At 43.8% G+C, this 25,059-nt stretch overlaps 1 protein-coding gene across 2 annotated transcripts; it reads left to right on the forward strand.

Moving 5' to 3' along the window:
- Positions 1 to 379: 379 nt before the first annotated feature.
- LOC128310827 (zinc finger protein 17) lies at positions 380 to 23,209 on the forward strand. 2 transcript variants are annotated; one of them, XM_053047552.1, is made up of 11 exons: positions 380 to 756; positions 17,860 to 17,999; positions 18,075 to 18,142; positions 19,001 to 19,192; positions 19,395 to 19,534; positions 19,606 to 19,741; positions 19,814 to 20,303; positions 20,368 to 20,867; positions 21,733 to 22,289; positions 22,372 to 22,614; positions 23,083 to 23,209. In XM_053047552.1, exons 1-11 carry the CDS (start codon positions 625 to 627, stop codon positions 23,164 to 23,166), a joined length of 2,682 nt encoding a protein of 893 aa, XP_052903512.1. In that variant the 5' UTR covers positions 380 to 624; the 3' UTR covers positions 23,167 to 23,209. The 2 variants fall into 2 exon arrangements, with proteins under 2 accessions (XP_052903512.1, XP_052903513.1); XM_053047553.1 differs by having other exon boundaries at positions 17,875 to 17,999.
- The last annotated feature ends 1,850 nt before the right edge of the window (positions 23,210 to 25,059 follow it).

Here is a 25,059-nt window from a genome sequence, read left to right on the forward strand (position 1 = left end):
TTTAGGCTGCATCCACAACACGTTCGCTAGCTAGCGCTCATCTTCTGTGAACGGTCCGTGTCTCAAACGGAACGCGCGAGGAATGCTTTGTTGGATCATGTGAAAAAGGTTAATGTGTGAAGTGTGTTTCGATAGTTCACTTCCGTTCCGTGCAGTGTGAATTAACACGGCAAACTCGCGACGAAAGTATGAGTGCCACAGCATAGCACGATTGTTAAGTGTCATGCACTTTGACGACGTGTGTTCCGTTGACGTCAAGTAACGATAACCAAACGTTTTAGCAATGGAATAGTCAGGTATTCCACAGAGACCATGTAAAAGTGTATCAATTGAAAGTGAAATTTGCAATTACAATTTTGAATTAAAAAGCAGAGTGATAAAGGGGTTAGCAGAAAGAAGATAGAACAATCACTTTAAACAGTGTTGAATACGCGCAGTGTTTTACGCGTACAAATTCTTTTTTTGTTGCTTCAGTGCGTGCGTATGGTGAGCGAGCACCTGTAACCGGGTGATTGTATAGTGCACGGACACATACACGCATTTGGTTGAAGTTTGTTGATAAAGCATTTGCAGCGCGAGGAAGGAAGAGTGACAAACATAGGAAAGAAAACATCTCGCGCCAAAATGTGTGCAGCGCAGACGAATGCTCCGGCCAGCTTTAATTACGCGTGGGGCTTTCAGGAGAACCAGCGGGCCGACTCGGTGGTGGAGATTAGCCAAAACATCAACTACACGGTCGGCGATGGAACATCAACGGTACGTGAAACGCTCTGCTTTCTGTATTTTAAGACGCGATCGAAGTGCTTCTTATTTCTTTTACACTGTCCACCCGTCTCGTTGAATATCATTTTTGTGCTTTAAACTGTCGTCAGAAACGCAAACGAGAATCCGGTTCAGGGTTTCAATGTGGAAATGGTTCAACGATTGTTTGATGTACGCTTTAAAAACTGATATGCTCACGACAACCTGCTGGTTTTGAAACAGAAGTCTGCAGATATAAGTTAATCCACATCTCATACAATGCTCCAAGGGCTGTTAAGAGCCGAGACTATTTTGTAGTTAAAATTGTTGAATTGTTCGGCTCTATGTTTAACAAGGCGTTCAGAATATCGCTAATCTGGGTCCCTTCTCGTTGTGGAGTTCCCGGCAATGAGAAAAAAAGATTCACTGACCAAAACAAGCACCAGAGAGAAGGGGTTTTTTATACGACCAATCCACACCCCGAGCCTCCATGTGGCTGCCAAACCACACGAACATGCATCACAACAACCACAATATCACCTACAACAATAGCTCCGGACCAAAACCATCACACAAAACAATAGAACAGACATAACGATTACAACAACGATAGACAAACGACAAACAACATAGAAATACGCCAACAACCAATACAACCGAGTATGTCCGTGATAAGGCAAATTGCAAGGAGGAATGGCTTGTAAAATTGTATACCACTCAACACTACGGTGTTGATAATACGGCGATAGTCGTCATAATGGAATTATAAATAAATCCTTTCCAGAAGAGTCAATCGACATCTCTAGGTGGAGAAGACTAAATGTTCTTGGAGATTTATGAACCTACATAATGTGGAAATTGAGAGCTCCATTACTATGCTTATTTCTACACAAGCTTATCAGCGGTAAAACTGACACCCCGTCCATTTTAGAACAAATTAACTTTCATGTTCCTAGTAGGTATTTAAGAACACGACCATTTTTGACTACTGAGTTTCGATCTACAGAATTTGGCTCGAACGACCCCCTATTAAAAATAGTTAATTCATATTGCTCCATAAATAACTATGTCGATCTTAACACAAGTATGAATAATGTTAAATTAATCTTGCGTAGCACGTTTTAAAATGTTTCATGTATACTATGGCTTAGGTAAAGTTATTTAGGCCACATTAGGCTGGATGACTTTTAATTAATAAACAACAATCTACATAAACTATGTAGGATTGTATCGACTAGGAACCAGTCATAGTCGAAGCTAATGAGGTTATAATGGTGACTTTTTAAATGCTTTAAAGTAGGATTAGGACGGGGTCGGTTGTGTATTGGAAGCGGTGCCGGTCTCCACACTACACCCGTTCACAGGACTGATTGATAAAATAAAGCCAGAAATGGCAGGCCTAGACCTCCTGAGGTTTTTGTGTCGATGAAGTAGAAGATCGTAGGGGCAGCAACTGCCCATCAGTATTCAGCATTACAACGTTACGGATGTTTACTTCACATAGTTCGTTCGTATTACTTCTGCAACTATGATTTCAATAGCGGTACTCCAGTGCCTGCGTCACACGTTAACTGTCATGACTCATGAGGCATCGTACATCCACCTGATGCTAGTTGCTCCCCCTGTGGGACAATCATTCCACCAAGACCAGTGTGAGGAATGCTTTTATTCTGACCGTAGAATGCTGGCCTCCCCAGTGTGTGCTGATCATTATTATGCTACGGCTGTAGGATATAAGGATTTCATCGAGGATTGACGTGCTATGTGGTAGTAGCTGCTTCCCCACCTAGCTCTCGCTTGCTCACTATACTACTGCTTCACCCCAGTGTGCGTTGTCGCGTCGTGGTGCGTGTACGACATTTCACTTTTGCGCAAAAAAGGCACAGCAGCATAAAACCATATCAACAGTAGGCCATGCTGGCTGCTTCCGTGCATAATCGTGTCTGAGTCTCGGAACCACCACCACCACCATGACATGGTTCAACCCCATGTTAGGAGGAATGTGTTGGAATGACAGCCGAGGCGCAGAGAGGCAGATGGTGTTGTGAGTGTGAGACACCCGTGAGACAACGGGTGCTTGTATTGCAACATACTACAACATAGCATAACCACCACCACCACCACTACCACCACACCTTTCCACCTTTCCTTTCACTGCCGTCCAATGTTCGATGCGTGTCCGGGGGTAGGTTTGTTTTCATCGTGACGCGATATGCGCGCGTACTGGTACAACTACCATCTCTACCCGGCGCCATGCTTTGCGTGTATCCTACATTGAAGCGTGCGTGCGTCGTGTGTCCACCGTGAGTGTGTGTGTCTCTTGCGCGACCGGAGATAGTTGATTGGGGTGGTGTGGATTTCTCCTTGGTTTCGGGTTGATGCTATATCCCCCGTGTGTGCAGTTTTTTTTTTGCTTCCTAACTTTGCCTCTGGTACTATTTCTTCCAACATACCATACCATCTGAACCATTGCCACCGCGCGCGCGGTAACCACTACTATATCGACAACTGAGCCGAGGGGTGTTCTCCACCACACGTCACACGCGCGCGTATTTAATTTGCGCTCTTCTCCTCCGTGTGGTGTGTTGCTATGTGTGATCATTGGCGATGTTGATGTGATGATGTTCACCCGGGACTTCCCAGTGATCAGATGTTTTCGTTGCTTTTTCTCTATCCTTTCTCTAGTGTTCGTGGACAGTGCGCGTTTGGTTGTTTGTTTTGATTACCATCTTCCAACTGTAGGTTTTGCTACCTTTTTTACCGTATTCCGCTGTTGGTCTAGTTGAGTAATTATGGTAATTCTCACGCGAGTGTGTTATTATTAAAGGTAGGGCTCCGGAAGGACATCCCACACTTCTACTTACAATGAAATCTCCTCAGCTTCTATGAGGATCTCATGTCGTATCAATCTAGATTAACTTGGAACTGTAGCTTGGATGTTCGGGCTCTGAGCTCTAATTTTTGATTTCAAAGCAATTATCCTCGGTGGAGTTTGGTGTACGTACGGAAACACACTGTCCTACAGTTGTTGACTCCCTCCTTACAAACTCTGTGTACGTTGTTCCAAGGGTCGACACAGTCTAGACGAGCCCTTATCGTGCAGGACGACGACGACGACACACACAGCGCAAAGGACACACTTTCGCTCTTTTATCCTTTGCTTATGCTCGCACACACTTCCTTCCAACGAGAAGAGCCCGTGTGTATAGAGGAGGCCACCTTCCGTACTTGTCAAAGCACACACACACGTGTGTATGTCGATGGGAGCTTTAAATTTGGGCATTTATTTTTGCTGGTGTGTAATAATATTTCTTCCTTTTCGATGGTATTTTGGGAAGCACAAAACCATGTGCCATGGATGTGTGTGTGTGTGTGTGTGGGTCGGTGTGGTATGTCCGATGGTACACGTTGTTAGTGGCTGTGTGTGTGCACCTCCTCCTAATGATGCACTATGATGCGAGTATAGGAAGGTTGGGGGTGTTGGTGCTGGTGTTTATGCGATGCTGTTCGCCTTTTCGAGCACGGTGTTGTATTGATATGGTGTGGTGTAGAGAACGTGTAGAGAAAAAGCGTGTGCCTATAGTTGTTTTGTTTTGGAAACAGGTTGTTCGACTGTTCGGATGAGGAGAGGGTGTGTATATGCGCGCACTTTAACCAAAAGGGGATGGTTTCGGGAGGGTAGCTGACGGGGGGTATTTTGGCACACGGCTGTTGCGTGCGTATATGTGTGTAGCACCAACAGCAGCAACAAGCCAACGTTGCCACACTGCGACTCTCACCCTCATGTGGCATTGATCTGTGCAATCCCAACAACAACATCCCCAACAAGTGCAAGTATGGTGTGTGCTGGTTGTGTTGTTGTTGTTACTGTTGCTGTTGCCACCGATCTGCTTCTGCTAGTGTGTGACGATGGGGAAGAGGTCTCGAATACGTAGTACGCGTGTGTACCCACCCTTAAACCCGGAGCTGATGGTGACCACCGGTGTGCAAACTCTCATACACACCGGCACGCTGTTTCTTCAGCTACTTGCCTACTGCTGTCGCTGCTTGGTGTGATTCTTGCTGTTGTTGTTGTCTGCTGGCTGTCCACCAGGGTGGTTGGTCGTGTTACTGCTGCTGCTGCTGCTGCTGCTGCTGCTGCGGTACAACATAAAGGGCACAAGTGTTGCTAAGAGTAAAGAAAATTGTGTTTTACAACAGCAACTGACAACTCGGAGCTCAGTGAAATTTTCATTAGCACTTCGGTGCTAACGTCGTCATACATCCGAGATACCATTGGAGTAAATCCTTGACTAATGGGTTTCCGTGGAGACATGTGAAAGAACAGCAGCGCAGTAACCGAAAGTTGCAGTAGCACGGAAAAAGGCCAGTACGCCATCGAGTCCATCAATCACAAGCGCGTGTTGGCCAAATGTGGTGTGGTGCAGAAGGGGGTGAACTCTGCGAAGCTTGTGGAGAGCATTACGTCACCATCACCGATTTTACCAAACCCAATTAGGTCGGAAAGCGTTCCTTTTATGTTTGGTTTTTGCAACGCTATGGAGTTGAGATATGTTTGACCGAAAGACCGAAACCCTTAAGGTAGGGGTGGTTTATATCTGATAAAGTGAGTCAACGCTGAAGCTACACTGACGAAAATAGAATTCGTTTATCATTTGGCAGCTTTAGAACTTGGTTTGTGTAGAAAGTTGATGGTTGATAAATGTGAGACACCCCTTCTCTTGCATAATCGTAAAAGTCGCGGCGACTGCAAACGCCCTGATGACGAGAAGCTGATTGCGTCACACAAAGCGCTTCCGATGTTCCGCGTGGCTTCTGTGTATGCAAATCAGCACGAAACTCATGGTCTTACTCAGATTTATTATCTTGTCGATGTTGCTACTGCTACAGCAGAAGGAATATTTCTGTAAAATTCGTTTTTTACGTGAAAAACACCCTAAAATATGGCACACCCCAGCATTTTTCGCTTGCTTTCGAGCATTATCCAAGATGGCCGCTTTTCGTCGAGCTCTAAAAACGGGCTGTGCTGGTCGCTTACAAAATCAATATAAGGGTGTGTGCGTGTGCTCGGCGAGCGAGACAGACAGTACTGACTCGACTATATGTACAGGCAGTTGAGTTGGGTGTGTGTGCGTGTAGCATAGCTAGTTGGATGTATATAACCACATCATCATCATTAGCTTACGACGTAATTTTTCCACGTTTGAGTCACCCTGTACGGTGCAAACACACAGCCGCACGCATGCATACAACGATGGCGTTAGTGTGTAGATTAATAGAAGCATTTTTAGCGGGAGGTTTTTCTGTTCCTTTTCAATCGATTAAAGTGTGATGTTTTTAATATGTTGCATAATTTTTAAAGAAGGGATAGGCTTATGCGATAATTTATTATTTTTTTTATTATCTTACCGTCACCAGTCTGATTAGCATTCGCGTGGTAATGACATGACTTCTAACCTTACTTGTTCCTATACAGACAGACTGTGCACACTAACGCAAACACTTGCAACGCATGCATAGAAGTTATATTATTATACTCGTTTGTGAGGCGAAGAAGAAGCCGTGCGCCTTGGTTGTGTTGAGAATTAGCGCCGGGCATGGGCTCGGGGGTTGAAGGGACACGGAGCCACTAACACTCGTGCATCGAATCTATTTGTAATACCCATTGCAACACACATAGAAGATGTATACGAACGCGCATTTGCTACGTTGCCGTTGTGTGCGCGCGTTATCTTCCTTCTCTTTCTATCGGGAGTTTTCTGTCCCTGCGTATGGTTCTCATTTTTACCTTCTCGCTCTTGCTCGTTGCTGCTCGGATGGGACACGCGTTTTGCGCATGATCGTGCAGCCTCGGTTTCGTTGGTTAGAGCAGTGTGTGCGGCACACACTATGCGCGCAATCGTGTGGTCTCTTTCTATCATATGCTGAAGCATATTTCGTCGTGAGCTGTTTCTAAGGTGCACGCAGCATAAGTTTTTTTTTTGTTGCATTTTTCCTTCTGCGTGGAATGCATGCAGTGCAGCGGAAAGCAAATCAAATCTTATGAGGCATCGTGCAGAGGGGCGGTGTTCTGTCATGCATCAAAGCTCATAACTCTTCTTCCCACAACAACCACTGATCAATCTTATGCCTTGTTGACGAGAAAAAGGGCATTGTTGGAGGGGCCTCACCATCACTGGTGATGTAATAAAAGCGATGCAACCGCCTTCCTTAAATTGATTCGATTGATATTTGATTTAATTTATTTGCAAAACAGCTCTCATTTGAATGATGTTGGCTAAGGTGGAGGGGGTGAGCCTATGGGGTGGATCGAAGCAGAGACGATCTATAATTGAGTTTGATTATTGTGAAAGTGAAAAGGTTGATGAGCATTTTTCTCATCTGAAAACATAACTCTCTTAGGCACTGCATTGTACATAAAAAACGAACTCACACGTCCACCTTCTGAAAAATGCAATTCCAATTCGAAATGCACGTGCTGCTGCTGCAGCTGCTGCAAGTGGTTGACACTTTACGTCATCATTCTGCACGTGTCGATGATGCACAAATGTGTGTGTTTGTACTTTTTCTAGCTTTTCGGCGGGAAATTCTTTTGGTATCCCATAGCTATCTCCTCCTCCCATTCCACGTGTGAGTTCTCGTTATAGAAATCCCCACAAGATACACGTTGTTTCGAGATTTCAATCAATGTCAGGGTGCATGGGGTTACTTACCACTTTCATGTTACACGATGTTCAATGGTTGTCCGTTTTTTTTTGTACCTTTCATGCTAAACCGCAATATTACTTTCCGCTCGCTGGCAAAATGCAATTTATTTTCGCCAGCGTGTGCGCACGTATGATGTGTGTTGCGTCACATGGTTTGTGCCAAGGGAACACAAAACTGTGCCACCATCATCATCTTCCCGATGCGATCCCCGTCACCCGTACCGACGACCATGCTCTGGCTTTTCGGTGCACAGGCATGATCCGCTCGTGACTATCGGTTCGTTCGTTGGTGGGTTTTTCCCCGTACCTTCACCGATTCAAACGCTCTGGACAACGAGCGAACGGGGAGTTGCAGCAGAGGCTTTGCAGCAGGCGGTGGCAAGGCGGATAGTTGCGAACTAACGAGCGCAGGCACTGAAATTTGCCAGGGTAGATTGGGTACTCACCCTAGCTTCCCGGCTGTGTGGTAACCGCACTCTTGAGACCGCGTTGTTGATGGGCAGGTGGACCAAACGAGCGCTCTCCTCCTATGTGCAAGCAGCGATGCTTTTTGCACTGCCTTTTTGAATGGTTTTGTATGTATATCGAGCTTTTGGCATTTGAGTAGTGTACTGTAATTTGTAATATGTGTCTCGCAACCATGGAACTGGGGAGAACATTTTTCTTAATTTCTTCCTACTTACTGATGACAGTATGCTTGTGAAATCTTCTTTTGCATTTGGTATGTCAACTGCTATGTTTGTAATAAAAGTTGATTTCATGGGGAGTATCCTTAGGGGATAAGAAACCCTTTCACTGTTTAGAGAAGATAAGGTCTCGAAGATAAAGTAATTGTACATGAAGTTAAGATTCCAATAGATTCCAAGCCATGCGGCCGTTCTGCTTACTTCCCGATGACGACATCGCACCGTCAGCGGAACCGGGAACAGTTAGCGACAGTGAAGCAGCACGGCGTCTTATGCTAATAGGGTTTCCATTAGCATACCATTCCCGTCTGGATCTTGAGAACGGTATGGATGGTGGAACAACATTCACCACTACTCATCTCAGTACTAGTTTCCTACCTCGGTGCGATGTGTTCCTTGTTTGAGGGCTTTTGAAGTGGGAAATTCCTTCAGCTGTTTGTCTACAACGCTGCCATGTCTGAGTCGTGTCCCGCGAACGGTCTTGCAAACGAGCCTATCACGCTTGCTAATATTGCTTTATTTTTGTTAGCATAATTTCGCTATGCATCGGTCGAAAATCCGATCCGGATCAATACCCCGTTTGCAGGACTGGCTTTTCAGCTACGGATAATTAAAGTTAACGAAAAGCCAGAAAAAATTAAAAAAGAAGACAGTAATAAAATTTAATATTTAATGTCGGAATGTATTAATTTAACTTTTAATATTGACAGTGTAAGATCAAGCTGTCCTAGAGAAGGATTTTGGAGCGGGTGTTTATAACATCCTTTCCAACTATCCTAAGTCTCCCAAGCTTCTGCCGGTTTACGATCATTTAATAAAACAAATTGCATACCTCTAGGGGCGTGCAATCATGACACAACAACTCCACAACTTCTCGAGGTGGATAGACCTTGTGTGGCTTCCCTTGCAATGCCGTAATTGCATATTGTCCAAGGCGTTCAGACATGGTCTCCATGGAAAAGGCAGCAATAAATCTGTTATTTCCCAAAATGCTCTTTAAAATGTAAAGTTCCTTTACTTCGCATAGCTAAATTGTAAGTTGAAACCTGTTCTCTGCTAGGCGGTGTGGTGGGAAGATGGTAAAGAAACGAAAAACGGCTAACCACATTATCGTGTTTTGCTGTTAGAGCGATGGCTGTGTGAAGCTTTGCGTGTCTGTGGTGAAAATGTTCCCAAAAAGAATTGCACGACGGAGGAGGGAGGAGGTGGTAGGGACCCACATGCACAGTCACTCTCATGTCCAATGGCGGGGGTTTCAAGTCCACTGTTTTTCCTTTTTGTTGTTTCCGCTATGTTGCACAGTCAAAGCATAAAGTCGGCTTCTTTACTGTTCGCTTTTGCCTGGTCTCTTGTGCAAAACTTTTTGTCCGTCCGTTTCGTTCGTGTTCTTTGGTTCGTGTTTTTGTGCCTTTGCCTTTTTGAATGATGCATTTGGAATTGCATTTGATGCTGCTGTTACTTTTCCCATATTTTCTCGGCATGCGTTTTAAAGTGGGAGAAAGAGACTGAAGAAGCAAGAATTAAATTCTTTTCTTCGTTTCGAAATCTGTTTTTTGTTGTAATATTTTTATATTAAGCAGGAAGATGTATTGTGTCCCTGTTATAAAAATATGTGCTGTAATCTGTACTGTTATGACTTACAAACAATCAAACCTTTATATGTTTTCTTTACTAAAAGAGCGTTACGATTTGTTTTGCAACAATCGGAACTTTTTGTTCGTGGCGCCATCGATCGACTCGGTCGAATACTTTGTCTAAGCCGACCACATAAGACGGCACGGATGAGATGAGATAGGGAAGATAAGTGAATATATTTGAAAGATTTTGATTTCCACATATCACCATAAATCTGTTCTTTTCCCGATTTCCAATTCACTAAACACCACTCAAGGGTTGTGCAGGGAATTTTCGAGGTTCATGCCTTCTGCTTTATGCCAAGAATTCGTGTGTGATGTGTAGAATCAATGATAAAGGTGGTGTTTGTGTGTGCTTAAAACAAAACTGAAGAAGTTTGCTTGATGTATTCTCGCGCTTTACGAATTGCAAAAAAGCTCGTTCATACATATTCATCTGTCAGCTTTGTGCTTTCGTCGTATGTAGGGATGTCATTGTTTTGATTTTTTTAAGTGGTGGGACACGGTTTTGATCGTATATTGTGAGCTGCCATTACATTTAGCGTCATTGAGGGAGGTTTAACTTCTTTTTAAAATGACCGTTTGGAGTGAAAAACGTCACTTTCACCTTTAGTCAACCTGCTGCACTTAGTTGACCTACCTGCAATCGGTGCATTTTATTTATTCATTCGATGTTTGCCGGCAGAAACAGTATGCATTCCAAGAGTGTTAACCTTCCCGAGTAGTACAACCCTCACGTACGCCTATTTAAGCTCCTGTACCCACACAAATTCTGCCACTTTTAGGTCAAGTTCTCGGTCGGTTGATGTTAAGACCGAGTGGCACAATGTATGTCGGAGGGGAAAGTGAACGTGGAAATGAATCGACCGTTAGCAGTTTGCCAATAGTTCCTTTGGTGTGCGTGTACATGCTGACGGTAAGGTTTGTTTTGGTTAACTTGTACGGTGTTTTATTTATACGAAGTTTTAGCGTGAATCTGGTTTAAACATTGCCAACACCGGCATTAGCTAGCTTGAGCTTTATGGGTACGTCTTATGTAAATATTGATACTTATAGTTTTTTTTCTGAAGCGCAAATTCAATATGCTGTCCCTTTGTTTTTGCTGGAGAAACATTACACACATCGCCAAGTTTGCCTTTTACTCGTGACTCGTTGTCGCTTGAGAACCAAAATCGTCGTAGCATGCTTTGGTACCAACCGCCCAGACACACACTCGCACCTACAGTTTTCTCAACCACCTTTTTGACCAAAAGTCAAAACCCCCACCCCAACCCGGTAACATTAATGTTGATGGTGGTGTGTATCAAAGTATGCTTTGGAATAAACTTTACCACAACAAGGGCTGTTGCGCGAAGTAAAGAGATGTGTGCGTGTGTGCGTGTGTGTGTTTGAGAGTAAGATGAAGACGTCCGGTTTGTTAGAGAGAGAGAGCGGGGTGGGGGTATGGTGAAAATACGCGTGTGCGTCTGCACACACAGGACACAACGCAACACACCCCTTCGCCCCAGAGTATTGTGTAGAAAGTAGAGTGTGTGTACGGTGCGTAAGCATGCACACACCGGCGTCGTTGCCATTCTTATGCTTGTGTGGCTCAGTGTGTGTGTGTGTGTGAGTATCAGCAGGATTTTGCTGTAAGCCTATTGAGAGAGTAGTCAGCACTTGTAATCCAGAGCAAATATGGGGAGGGTAGGGTGTTTTGTTTACTAACAAATCCATTGTGCGTCTTATTTGACAGAGCGCCGCTAACATTACGATTGCAGATGATGGTATGCTGTTTGTGCAAAGAGGGGAAGATGTTGCGAGTAGCTATTATTATTTAAAAATACTTATCAAACATTTATCAATAGCACGTACAAGTTGCTTTTTTTGTTGGTGTGTTTGAAACGCTAGCCGCCTGGCCTGTTGTATGTACACAGGACACACCGAAACACGTGCCTCAATCGCACACCAATCCGCACGTGTGCGTGTATGTGTGCACTCCGGACATCAAAGTATGTGCAATGGGGTGGTTTTGCCTGCTTTGATCGACTTTTATATATGCGTGCGTAGAGTGTGATATTGAAAAGCCTGCAAAAGGTTTTTGATGTGATAGTAGCGAGTGCCTATTCTCTCGGCCATTACTATTTGCTGTGTTTGTGATTGCATAAATGTTTATGCGCACGTGTGTACGCGTGTCTGTGTGTGTGTGTGTGCTCTAATGCTTAATGCTGCTGCCGGTGGCGCTAACAACACACTTGTTGTTACAAACAAAACCAAAACAAACAACACACAGTGACAAGTGCAAAAGCAAGGTTTGAACTTGAACTTGGCATTGGGAGCGTGTCTTCTGGGTGGGGGAAGTTTCTTTTTTCGCTGCACATTGTTTGGATGAGGGGGGGTTTTTATTGAAATGAAACAATAACTCGTAAAAAAGTGAACGTTATCCTTCAAGCGTTCTTCAAAAATGCAAATGGAACATGATTATGGGGAACTTTTTGTCTACCTTTTTTGTGCTGACTGACGTCAATTAATATGTTGTGCTTATTTTGGCTGATATTATATTACATTATATTAGTTCCAATATTTGACATGTATCAATTTAATGTAATTGATGATTCCCAGAGTAGCTGTATCGTTCATTTGACGTCTTGCGGGCCAGGAATTCGTGCCATCTTCATCATTCAGTCAGCCAATCGGAAGAAATTAACACAATAAATTGAACTCTATTCGTCTGCAATTGATGACCACAGCGACAGAGAGAGAGAATGGGAGAACATTGCCAAAGATGTGTGCAGAATGAAGGACGAAGCAGCAAAAAAAAAATGATGGGCTGCTGGGGAAGGAGGAACCGTGGTGTAGAATGCTGTGGAAATTATAAATTGACCGTTTCATACCCGACACTGGACACCGAGATAGAAACGCCACCGTTTGGTGGCGATTACTCAATCGATTTCATTATGTTCGATGGCACGTTTGCGATCCGCGATCAAGATTAATATGATCGGGTCTCGCTTGGAGCGAATGACGCTGTAGCGGTGCGCCGGGCAAGAAGTCGGAGACAAGAAGCCAATATTTCAAGACGCTCTTCAACGAGGGTGTCGAGCGGTTCGAATTCGAACAGAAAATTGATAGTTACAGTGAAGGTTACGTCACGCAGACAGACAGTGGGAAAATATGGTCGTAATGAACGCGGTTGGCATGATTTCAAGCCTGAACTTTTCAACCTTCCGTCTCTATTACTCTGGGATCTCTGTTTAATATTCCAACTGCCAACCGGTGGCGTGCGATTGTGGTACATCTATTGCCCGATGCGACCTACTTCTGTTTTGGATTTAGAAGTTATTTAGATTACTTTCTTAAATACTTAAGTGAGTAAGTAAATTACTTGCAATTGAGAAGATCTTTTGTTGTATGGAAATAAGCATATTATGCATCTCTTGTTATCTGATTATTAACATTATGTTTCAACCTACATTGTTTAACGACTCCAACGACCATTCCATAGGAACTTGTTTTTTGTTTGATTATCAAGTTCTTTTTTTTTTCTTAAAGTGAACGGTTCGTGTTTCCTGTCACTGGGTTAACATTACTTTGTTATGTAGCCTTGTTGGGTGGCTTTATGTTTCCTTCTTTTTATTGGAAGCACACATAAACTTTGTGGCCACAAAACACATTAGCCTTTGGAGAGTGAAACAGCACAAGTAGCATTCCTCCCGGAGGAAAGTTTTCTTATAGAAGAAGTTATTGTATTTTCGCTACGACTTTCATGTCATTGGGAAGTTATATTTTACATCATCACACTTAAAGGTCGAGCGTTATTAGTTTAAAGTGACTTAATAACTGAATTATTATACTACAATACGTATACTAATTGAAGAGAAATATGAGTTATGGTACCAAACACTGCTATTATGTACAAGCAAAGTGGACAAGCCTTCTCATATCAGGAATGTGGGCTGTGCAAGTCGTTGAGATAAGCATACGGCACAGTACAAAATGCGTTCCTGAATGCGTTCGATTGTAGCTGTTTGGGTCGTTTGAAACAATTGGGAGAAGAAACAGCACCATTCATTCCCCAACACTTTATGATCTTCTTGTCGCAAGTCTCTTCTCCAGGTCTTCCCCCCACAACCCATCCATAAACTTCCAATAAGCTGTGTATGCGCTTGCATTCATCTCTTGCGAATAATTATTATACATCGGATGCCGCGAAATTTGTTCCGGATGTGTGAGCTGCTTAACAAAAAGGCTCGAGTTCATTCAGCAACAACGCTTTATATGCCGAACGTGCCTCACGCCATCCATTCGAAGCTCGTCATGTTGTTGTATGTAGCCATTAGTCTGCTAAACTATTAACGCCAAGCGGACAAACAAACGGGGGTGCTGGTTTCGCGGTGTGTACACAGAGGGCGACAAGTGTTCGCGTCGAGGGCGGCGTAGTTGTGGCACTTTGCTTATCTAATGAGCTGTTTGAAGGGCGAACGGCGAAAGAGTTTGCACACATATTGTTCTTTTTGGAGCAGCACCATACGGGTTGGTGTTTTGTTAACATATTTGAATTTATATTACATTATTAAAATAGAATTTGCATTTTTTTTTGTTTCGTTGCTGATTACAAAAACGATAATTTTTTTAAATGTGGCTTCACCTAAATGCCATCGATCGTGGAATAGTTGCAGTTAATATCCTTTCTAGCGAACGTCAGTTTTTGTCTGGTTCGGTTGTTTTCCCGCCAATTTCCCAATTCGGATCCCCCCTTCCCTGCTGTTACGGTTGTGCGCCAGCTCTATTTTACAGAATCGGTCGGGGGTTTGCTCTGCTACATACACCAAACAAACAAGCATTCGAGCTGAACAATGTTACTACCATCACCACCACCATCTTACTCACATAGCACGAGTTTATGCCGACGTGATGTGATGGTAATACACCAGAACGACTGCTCTTTTTCCCCGGTCAGTACGCAGAATGAGTAGAGCGAGTGGACCCCTCGGGCGGCCTTTTGAATGTGGAAATGTGTTGGAAAACTCGCCGCATTTCCACATCTACCCACGCAGAGGGTGAGTTATTCGTTCTTCGGTTTCGGACCGGTTTGTTGTGTTGTCCCTTACCACCCCTACCGTGCCATGGTCGAGGTTTGTGCGTGGCGTAGTGTGATGGTTATGGCGCGCGTGAGTGTGTTGGGAGCTGTTCTCCAGGCCGGGAATGTAGTTTGCCGAAGAACGAGACTCCACTGGACAGCATTCACATACTTTGACATTTAAAAATCATAACCGACAACAAGGGTATGAAATTTTACTCTTAGATCCATTGTTTTAGTAAGATCTCAATCCACTTTTAATTACGCTTATTTCATTCTATATTTAATGAATGAAACACAACCATCTCTACTTTCGATCGAACGAAATTGATTGAGCAACTTGAGTTTCATTGATTGGTGTCTGTTTCTAGCAGATCCTGGAAATGGGGGACGTTCAGGAAAGGGAAGTTTTAAGCATCCTTTTTCGAAGAGTATTTCAGCATTTTTCAATCTGGTAGAAATACATATGAACAGCGTTAGACAGGGTAGGCCAGACTACCAGAGAGATGAATGATGAAACATACTTTCCATTATCCTGGTTCCTGATGGTTTGTGGAGCGCAAGAACCTGATACTCGAATTATCATCGGCATCATCGGGCATATTTTGGCTTCGATCCTTCCCTGTGTTTGTATAAAGCTGACCGTAGTTACTTTTTTTGTTCACGGAACACTCTTCTGTGTAGCAAAACTTGAGGGTATTATGATACTATGATTGATTTGAAGAGATTGAATCGCGCCGGGGGTCAGATTGTATCAAATTTACCGTATTTTCACTTACCTGGTCGCCAATACGGAAAGGGCAAAAGGCTGCTTGCTGTTGATTAAATTGGATCATGTTGTTAGGATGATGAATTGCATTGGGCGGTTTGCTGGATATTCCAAGCTGGATTTGATTCCTTTTTAAGTAATCGAAAAGTTTAGTAAATGGCTCTTAGTGGAAGATATTATTCCAGTCCCACCATATATAATATGTGGAATGAAAAAAGATCCTATATAATATCCAATAATGTTAAATAAATAACCATTAAAATAAAGAAAACAAATAAATCCTGGTGTCTGATTTCCATTCAGCAGACGGGCAGACCTTTGACATACACCCACAGAGGCGAACACATGGCCATAGGCAGTTTGCAAACATCGTCCCCCGTATACGACATTAGCACAGTACACCCTTACACTGGCCACTGGGGGGTTTATGTTATTATTGTTCAAACGCAAAATCTTTTCGATCGCTCCCCCAGAGGATCGTGTTGGTGGTGATCGCTCCCCAGAGGGTGGTGTAGTATGATGTTCAGTTCGGGGGCTTGGTTGTTTGTCAGTATAGTCAGTAACACCGTGTCTTCGCTCCTGCCATAGCATAAGACATCGAACATTGACGCAGAGACGGCGCCAGATACCGCCAGCGATGCTTTCACTGGCGCGCTTGTGTGTATGCGTTTGGCTTGGGCTTGGGTGGAATGGCCAACAGGCAGCCAACGTTGGGGGGGGCATACGCTTGTTTGTGTGGCTGGGGGACTCACCCCTTGTACGCTGTGTAGGAAAAACTTGTTTTTAAAGCTTATCCACACACAGCAGCAACGGCGCACGCCAAATTCCTCCTCTCCATGTGACCGGGTTTGTTTGTAAACATGTTTTCTTACTTATGTGCGCGTGGTCTGCGAAGAGATCAGCTGATTTTGCAGAAAAGTAATTATGGAATTGGGTCACAATCACAATGTGTGGTTCGTTTAGAGTAATGTGGTCGTACTTTAACACATTTTAATTTAACGAAAAATTAATAAAACACAAATGCAAACAAGCAGCTATTCAAGATTGATTTTTTCCAAACACGCCACCGGGAAATGTGTGAGTGTGCCCGCCCAACATACTCTCACACATCCTGCAACATAATCGGTGATGTTCATTAACATATTGTGAATGTTTGCTTCCCGGGGACGATAAATACACACGCGTACACACATGCGCAAGGGGAATGTGCGGTCGTGTGCGGGCACGGGCCACATAGAACGGTGTGTGAGCACATATTCTGTAAGAACTCCGAGGTGACCGGCTGTGTGTTTGTGTCGCTCCTTTTGATCAGCTGTTTTTGACACATTCCATCTTAATGTTGAACCATTTTCACCTTGATATTTCCCATTTCGAAAGCAATCGTTGAACCGGTTTTGTTCGTTTTTGCATCTCTCTTTGTTTTTTGTTCGTTTGTTTTAATTTTAATTTGCCTTTTTAAAATTTGTAATACAATTGGAGTAATTAAACTTACCTTCTTGATTTTACACTTGAATGTTTTTGCCTTTTTGCTTTGGTTTAGTTGAGAAAAGGTAAAACCATTTCTGCATAAAATGAAAAAAATGAACAATTAAGAAAAAAATCGACAAAAGAGCGAAATAAATCAACGATATAGATGTAACTAAATTAAATACCCAAAAAATGCCATTCGATACTCATTGCAATGTTTTGCTTGTTTTTTTCTTTCTCTTTTTCTCTCTACCTCTCCGAACATCATCATGATCATCATCATCATCATCGTCAACATCGTCCATGTAATGATCATTCATCATGTGAACCGCAAACAACTTGAACACTTCAAAATGTGTGTTTATGTCATGGAAAACTATGCATTTTGCATGCCGTAAAACCGAAAAACTCCACCGGCACTGGAACTGGAATACAATCGACCCATTGGCAAAATTGGAACTACTTGGCTTGCGGCTGCTATGTCGTCCTGCCGATGGGATTTAATTAAAATCGTTTCAACATAACTCGGTGTTCGGTGGAATCTGGTGGAACCCGGCGTGGATAAACACACACACATCACACGGCTCAAACGCTCCATCCACAAACATCCTCATCCGGGCTGAATCATCTCTGCGTACGCGTCCAAAAATGTGTCTGTGGATTGCGTTGGATGCGTTTACGTTTTATGCTTTCGCGTGATTTCTAATATCATCATCATCATCATCGATCCTCCATTGTACCCCCGTTCCTTCCCGTACTGTGTACGGACCTGCATGATGTGGACTAAAACAAATAGATGCCATACTTGCAGCTACCGGACGGGGCTAGCATTTTGCTGAAGGACGGCAAGGGTGCGATCTCGCACGCCGGTGGTAAAAGCGTCCGGCGTATGATCCTCGTAAACGATTCATCTGCCCTGCCACAAGGAACACAACGGTAAGTTTGCACCGGTGCGCAGTACTAATAGGATAGAGCTTTTTAAACGTTTTACTGTTCGATCTCTGATTGCAGGATAATTGCTACCAGTGGTGCAGCATCGGCCGTCTCTACGGGTCATGCGAAGAAACATGAAGTTATACGTGAGCATTTTTGATTACTATTTTTTTTAAAACGGTGCATGCAATGTAGTTTTTGTTTTTCATTAGTTTTGTATTTTTGATGCTTGAAGTGGGTTATAAAAATGGCAACAAAAATGGAGGTTTGATGTAGAAGAATTGTTTTCAATTTTAAAATTTGAAGATTTATAAAAATGCTTTCGATTTATTATTTACTTTTTGCTTGTAATTGTAAAAATATTAAAGATTTTGTATAAACTAATAAACCCATTAGAAAAAGATAACAGTCATACTACAATATACTTAATAGTCAAAGGATACCATGTGCAAAAAGGAGCATTTTTGAAACACCACACGCAAATACCAGTTATTTTTTACTACTAACATAATCGAATGGGTTTTTCCTCGATTTTGCGAGCGAGCGAATAGGGAAGATTAATGTGGTGCACGAGCTCTGTGCTATGTGATATCTTATCTTCGCGAAAACATTCACTTCCGTTGGTGTGTAGTTTTGCTTTCAACAGTATTTTGCATCAATTATTTACATTAGGTGTTGCCAGCAGAGTTGCCAATAAGTATTGATCACTGAAGGGCAATACGAGGGTGGAATATATTTTTCATTTACGTTGCACTTATCAAAACCAAATTCACTCAATTTCGTAATGTGTAATAGCAACTAATAGTATAATTCAATGTTTCCCTACTTTTTCCATGGTGTTGTTGCCCTTATAACCTACCCAACGATTAATTCAAAAATATATGTATAAATAAACTTTTAATTCCCAATCATACGGTAACCCCCTGAATGTGTGGAATTAAATGTTTAATCGACAAATGCAAAAACTGGCAATGAATTAGAACAATCCAATACTACCACTCTAGCAAACGGGCAGATTGACTCGAAGACGAAGACCATCCTCACGACGAGCGGTGCCGGCGCTTTCATGTCCCCGATCGGACCGATCCAGCTGACGGCGGAGGAATGCAACGACATACTGATGAAGAGGGCGGCCGCCGCAGTTGCTGCCAACAATCAGCACGCCATCACCAACAACAACGATGGCCAGCATACCTGTACGTGGTTTAATTTTGTGTTCTTATTTCATCTGCGTAGTTGGTCATTGTGTTGTAAGAGACGTCCCGAGCATACCATGAGAACAAATTAATCATTTATAATCATTCATTGATAGTAAAACGCGTTTTACGCCGTTCGTAGTGACATATAAAGAAATCGATGAAATTGATGAACTAATTGAACCGTGTGTCTATATTGCAGCGATTTCAGTCCAAGTGCAAAAGGTGATTCAAGGACTGGAGGAGGGTGATGATTCACAGGCAACCACCTCGAACCATCAGATGAAGATCGAACCGACGCTAAGCATTTCTCCTAAGCTGGAAGCCGTCGAAATGGATTACGTGAGTATCTGTGAAGGCAAGCAGGTGCTGGAGTAGTAGAGTTTGATTGGTGTTCTTTGTTTGCCCAACAGAATGAATACGTTCAGCAGGAAGCGACTACACCGACACCGAATGTGGTCCCGAAGGAGCGTCCATACTCCTGCGATCAGTGTGGAAAATCGTTCCTACTGAAGCACCATCTGACCACCCATGCACGGGTTCACACTGGTGAGTTTGAGTGGAACTCCTGCACACTCGTTTACTCAATCTACTGTTTCTAATCTGCTGCTGATTGTGTAGGTGAGCGTCCCCATGTGTGTGTCCACTGCGGCAAAGACTTTGCCCACAAGCACTGTCTCAACACACATCTTTTGCTGCACTCGACCGAACGTCCGTACCAGTGCCAGGAGTGCAAGAAGAGTTTTACGCTGAAGCATCACCTGCTGACACATTCGAGGGTACACTCGCGCGAGCGACCCTTCGTCTGTGACCAGTGCGGTCGATCGTTCCCGTTGAAACGCCATCTGGTGACGCACAGCAAGTTCCACGCCGGCGAACGTCCGTACGTGTGTGCGGACTGTGGTGAAAGCTTTGCCCAGGACGAGCATCTGGTAATGCACTCAAGATTCCACGGCTCGGTGAATCCGTTCCATTGTCGCGACTGTGGTGCAACCTTCCCGCGCAAGTTCCAGCTGGTAAATCATGGCAAGATACACGGTCGCGTACCACACTCCTGCACGCTTTGCGGCAAAGAGTTCTTGCAGAAGCGCACGCTAGCTGCACACATGAGGTGAGACGGTTGTTTAATGGTTAAATGAAGTAAATAAACTAATTCCCAATTTTCTTCCTTCCAGAATCCATACCGGCGATCAGCCATTCCCGTGCATTGCATGCGGCGAAGGGTTCCGCACCAAGTCGGAGCTGAATGCACACAACCGTCACACGCACAGTGGTGTTAATCCGAACTCGGCCAACACCACCATCATTACGACCAACTCCGTGGTCACGTCGAACGCGCAACAGCAACAGGCTCAGGCACAAAGTCAACAGCAGCAACAGCATCAGCAACAGCACATCGATGTGAAACAGATCCAGCACTATCAAGGCCAGCAGCAGCAGGTGCAGGATGTTGCAAACGGCAACATCATCACGACGATCGCTGCCACCGGTCAAGGATCGCCTGAAACATCGCCAAAGCCTCAGTACGCTTGTCGTGAGTGTGGCAGTGCGTTCAACAGTCGGGAAGCGTTGGCGCTGCATCTTCGTCTCCATACCGGTGACAAGAGTCTCATGACCGATCTGTGTGCGCTAACTGCCGCGATACCGGGTCATCTGTTCCCGGCCGTCAATCAAGGTAGGTAAAGCGCGTGTGTTTGAAAAAAGGAGGGTTTCAGTTTTTTTAATTAGGATATTTTAAGAAAAATGAGTTTACCTTGAGGATAAAGTTTTCCATTAAGATACGTTAATACTAACAAATTTCAAAGTTATGGTTTTGTAACGAAAAGAAAATCTCGGCGAATTAATCATTTGTTATCGTATTGTTACTAAGTAATATAATACTACACAAAACTCATATGAATGAAACAACAACAAAATACTTACTCATACACAATTTCACTTTCATGATTCCGGGCAGGTGTCAATGGTTGTTTAATATTTTGTTCCTTCAGTGTTTCTTCACTTGTACATATTTTATTTTGTTTTTATGTTTTTTCTTCTCTTTTTCATGTTCTTCTACCACCACCACTACTACTACCACTACCACCACCACAACTACCACTACCACTACTACTACTACTACCACTACTAATGTTGTTTTTTTTTCCTGTTCACTATTTATAATTCCCTTTTCATCATTATTTTCTTTTTGCTTGGTGTGCATTTTGTTTGAATTTTCATCAATTAACCATCTTAATACGCTTTTTACATTCAAAATAACGTTCTGATTAAATGCTTTCATGCTTTATTGCGACTGGTTAATTCAAATTCTTGCGCCGTCTTTGGGATTTAATGCATTTTGCGGCAACCTTTGTTTTAAAATTGTCTGTGATGGTTTAATGTAACTCTTGCAAAATCGCCTGTGCTCTTATAATTTCGTATACGTTTGTTACTATTGTGGCGATAAGAAATGAAAGTTGAATACCCGATGGTTGGCAACGCAGTGAACGGGGACACGATCATGGCAACAAATCCCGTAATACAGAACTCTTCCTTTCCAGTACAAATCATTACTTCCTCGGGGCAGGTGGTGCAGCAGCTGCAACCGCAAAGCCCTCCCCAACAGCAACAGCAGCAGCATCAGCAACAGCTACAACAGGCGCAGGTAGTACAGCAGCATCAAACACAAACCGTCGTGCAGCAGCAACAGACTCAACAGCAACAGATTCAGCACCAGCAACAGCAGCAGCAACAACAGCAGCAGCAGCAACAGCAACAACACCAGCAACAGCAGCAGCAGCAGACGGTTGTGGTGGCACAGACCAAACCCAAATCACACTACTGCACCCACTGTGGCAAAGGATTTGCGGCCAAGCACGGACTGCTGCTGCACAATCGTCGCCATCCGAACGGTGGGTGTACCGTACGGACGCACGTCTGCGAGTGCGGTAAGGCTTTCTTCCAAAAGAACCATCTGATGCTGCACCAGCGCCAGCATCTGGAACAGAACCAACGTACTGGCGGTGGAGCGGGTGGAGCGGGTGGTGCTGGAACCGGTGGCCAGGCTGGCCAGCAACAACAGCAACAAGCATCCGCCGGTCAACAGCAACTGGTGGTGGTAAGTTCTTCCCACGCCGCGACTCGTATTACGAAACAATTCTTTTTATTAACTACCAAATTATTTGCTTGGCCTTTTGTAGATTCAGGCAACCAACCAGGACTCGTTGGTTCAGCAGCAGCAACAACAGCAGCAGGCGGCTGCTGCCGCAGCACAGCAACAGCAGCAACAGGCGGCTGCTGCAGCGGCCCAGCAGCAACATCAGCTGCAACAGCAGCAAGCTCAACAGCAGGCGGTGGCAGTTCAGCAACAGCAAGCCCAGCAGCAGAACCAGAACAATCAGCATGCGATGCGCAATCTGGTTATTGCGAACCAGCCCGTGCAGGTATCTTATGTAAAGTTACATTGATGCTTCCCCTACACGAGTGTGTTGTTGTGGAACTTTTGGATGTAAAAACAGAGCAATAGCGATAGGGTAGATAGTGCATGGACCCATCATCTGTATGGGAAATGTACAGGTTTCCCCAGAATTTGTACCTTTGGGAAGTCCATCCATTTTTTCTTGGACATTTGTTGCTTGAGAGAAAGAGTTCGTTTTCGCTTTCAAAATGTTGATTCCCCGTGGAGGATGTCAAAGTATCAATTCCAGTATTGCTGCTTGTATAGTTCTGCGTGTGGAAGTATTTTGATCCGGATCTGCCTGGATATTCTGTAAATCTTTACCTTAACATTGTGCTTGCCTTTGTGTGCATGACTGTGTGTCATCGTAATCATCCGATACCAAATGGAGGAATGTGTTGGTACTAATCCAAATATTGTTTCCATCTTACTCCTGTCTTCCCATTTCGGCTAGGTACAGGTCCTGGAGGGTAACACAACCCAAGTAATCAAGTACGAGATCATCCACGACACGTCACGCCAGTCAAACGTTGAGTGAGAAGAGGCGATGCTCCGTATAACCAAACCGGATGGTACGGAGGAAATGAAGAAGGTATTCATACTGAAGAACGAGATGGGATGAAATTTGCTTCACAGTGGTGGCCCTGCTACTAGTGCCGCTGCTGTCGCTACCGCTAATGGCGGTGTTGTCGTTGCCGCACCCCATTCCTCTTCCCACGTTTCCTCCAGTGCCGCGGCGCCCGTCGCCGCCGTACCGTCGTCGACAGCCGGTGGCGAGATGGGAAAAGCTCATCAACACCATCATCACCATCTGGTGGAGGGAACGGTGGAAGGCAGCGGTGGAGGAACAGGAGTAAGAGGACGAGCAGCAGGAGAGGGTCACTATATGGTGGCGCAGCATCACACCGCAGCAGCGGTGGTAGTACCGGGGGTCATTGAGGAGACAATTGAAGACGATAAGAGTAGCATCATAATTAACCATCAGCATCAGCAACAGCACCACCATTCATCCCAGCAACAACAACATCAGCAGCAGCACCATCATCACTACCAAGCGCAACAACATCAGCGCCAGCAAGAGGTGGTGGTATCGGTTGGTCAGGCGGCGGCAAGCTTGATTTCACCAAGTGATCATCATAACTATGCTGCTACCGTGACCGATACGCGTCTCGTTTCCACCAGCACTAGCGCCACCTATCATACGTACCATCATCAACATCATCATCATCATCAGCAGCAGCAGCACCTTCATCACACATCCGTTGTGACCCTCCAACAGTCTGGGGCAGCAACGGCCGGTGCGGGTGGTGTTGTAGCTGATGTTAGCGGTGCAACCACCGGTCCAGATCAACATCTGCAGGACGTTGTCGTTTCGACGGCTGGTATCGTTAAGCATGAGAAATTCTAAGGAAAGTGAATCCTCGATCCACGATCGAACGGGTATGCAGCGTTGCATACGTCACTAATGTAGGTAATGCGAAAATTTAGTTTTTTTTAGGGTATATTATTTTATGAACTTCAATCCTCCTTGAGAGAGATGCATCTTACAGACGAACTTGCATTGTCTCAGGACATTAAGCACCATGTGGAGTCATCTCTGTTGTGTTTCCTCGGTTACACTGCAAAGGCTCTTGTTCTTTAGACGTCGAATTTATACAAATATTCTATTTTTATTGCTATCTTTTGAGCTTTTATTCATAACTAAAACTTTTTCCTAGTTTGTATATTGATCCAGTGCTTAACGAAACAGAACAAGAAAAGAAACAAAACCGGCCAAAAGGATGGTAACCTTTCAACAATTCAACAATTCATATTTGAAACCCATTAAGCAATGTCGGTTTACTTCGACTATTATTATTGATTCTTTTCACCTTTTCTTATTTTGTATGCGATTTTTGTGCTTTTTCCGAATAATCATCTATTCCCACCAAAACCAAGTTTGATAAGGTCAGTAAAGATCGTGCTAATCGAAAAAAATCTATAATCTGTAAAGAATTGTATGTTATATTACATATACATAAGCACTGCGTCATCGCAATCCTAACCAATGTATAACGAATGTCGGATAGTAGAAGGGAAACAAAATGATTTGAACAGATGAAACAGCTAATACTTTTCTTATGGAGATAACAGGAAGCGAACGAATGGGTTTTGAGCGAGAATTTAGGATGATTTCTGTATAAAACCAGATTAAACTTGGATAAATCATGATCGTGCTGCACTATCGGTCGATAGCTTACTGCTTCGACTGTTGTTTTTTTTTATTTGTATAATACTTGATCATCAATTTACACACTTTTTTGCGCCACATATATGTGTCCGTAATTGTACAGTGAAGTGAAGTTAAATCGTGAAAATTTATCCGTAAGACGAATGGTGGTAATTACTGTTTATTGGGGGGGTAGATATGTAAAGTAGGCAAACAGTTGTA

This window comes from Anopheles moucheti, chromosome 2 (assembly GCF_943734755.1).
Source record: "Anopheles moucheti chromosome 2, idAnoMoucSN_F20_07, whole genome shotgun sequence".
Lineage (NCBI taxonomy): Eukaryota > Metazoa > Arthropoda > Insecta > Diptera > Culicidae > Anopheles > Anopheles moucheti.

Excerpts from the sequence above, each read along its gene's own strand:
- LOC128310827 (XM_053047552.1), top strand. The coding sequence starts at position 625 with ATGTGTGCAGCGCAGACGAATGCTCCGGCCAGCTTTAATTACGCGTGG. Across the intron at positions 757-17,859 it reads TCGGCGATGGAACATCAACG|ATGCCATACTTGCAGCTACC; the intron begins GTACGTGAAACG and ends TAAAACAAATAG. Across the intron at positions 19,535-19,605 it reads AAGCCGTCGAAATGGATTAC|AATGAATACGTTCAGCAGGA; the intron begins GTGAGTATCTGT and ends TTTGCCCAACAG.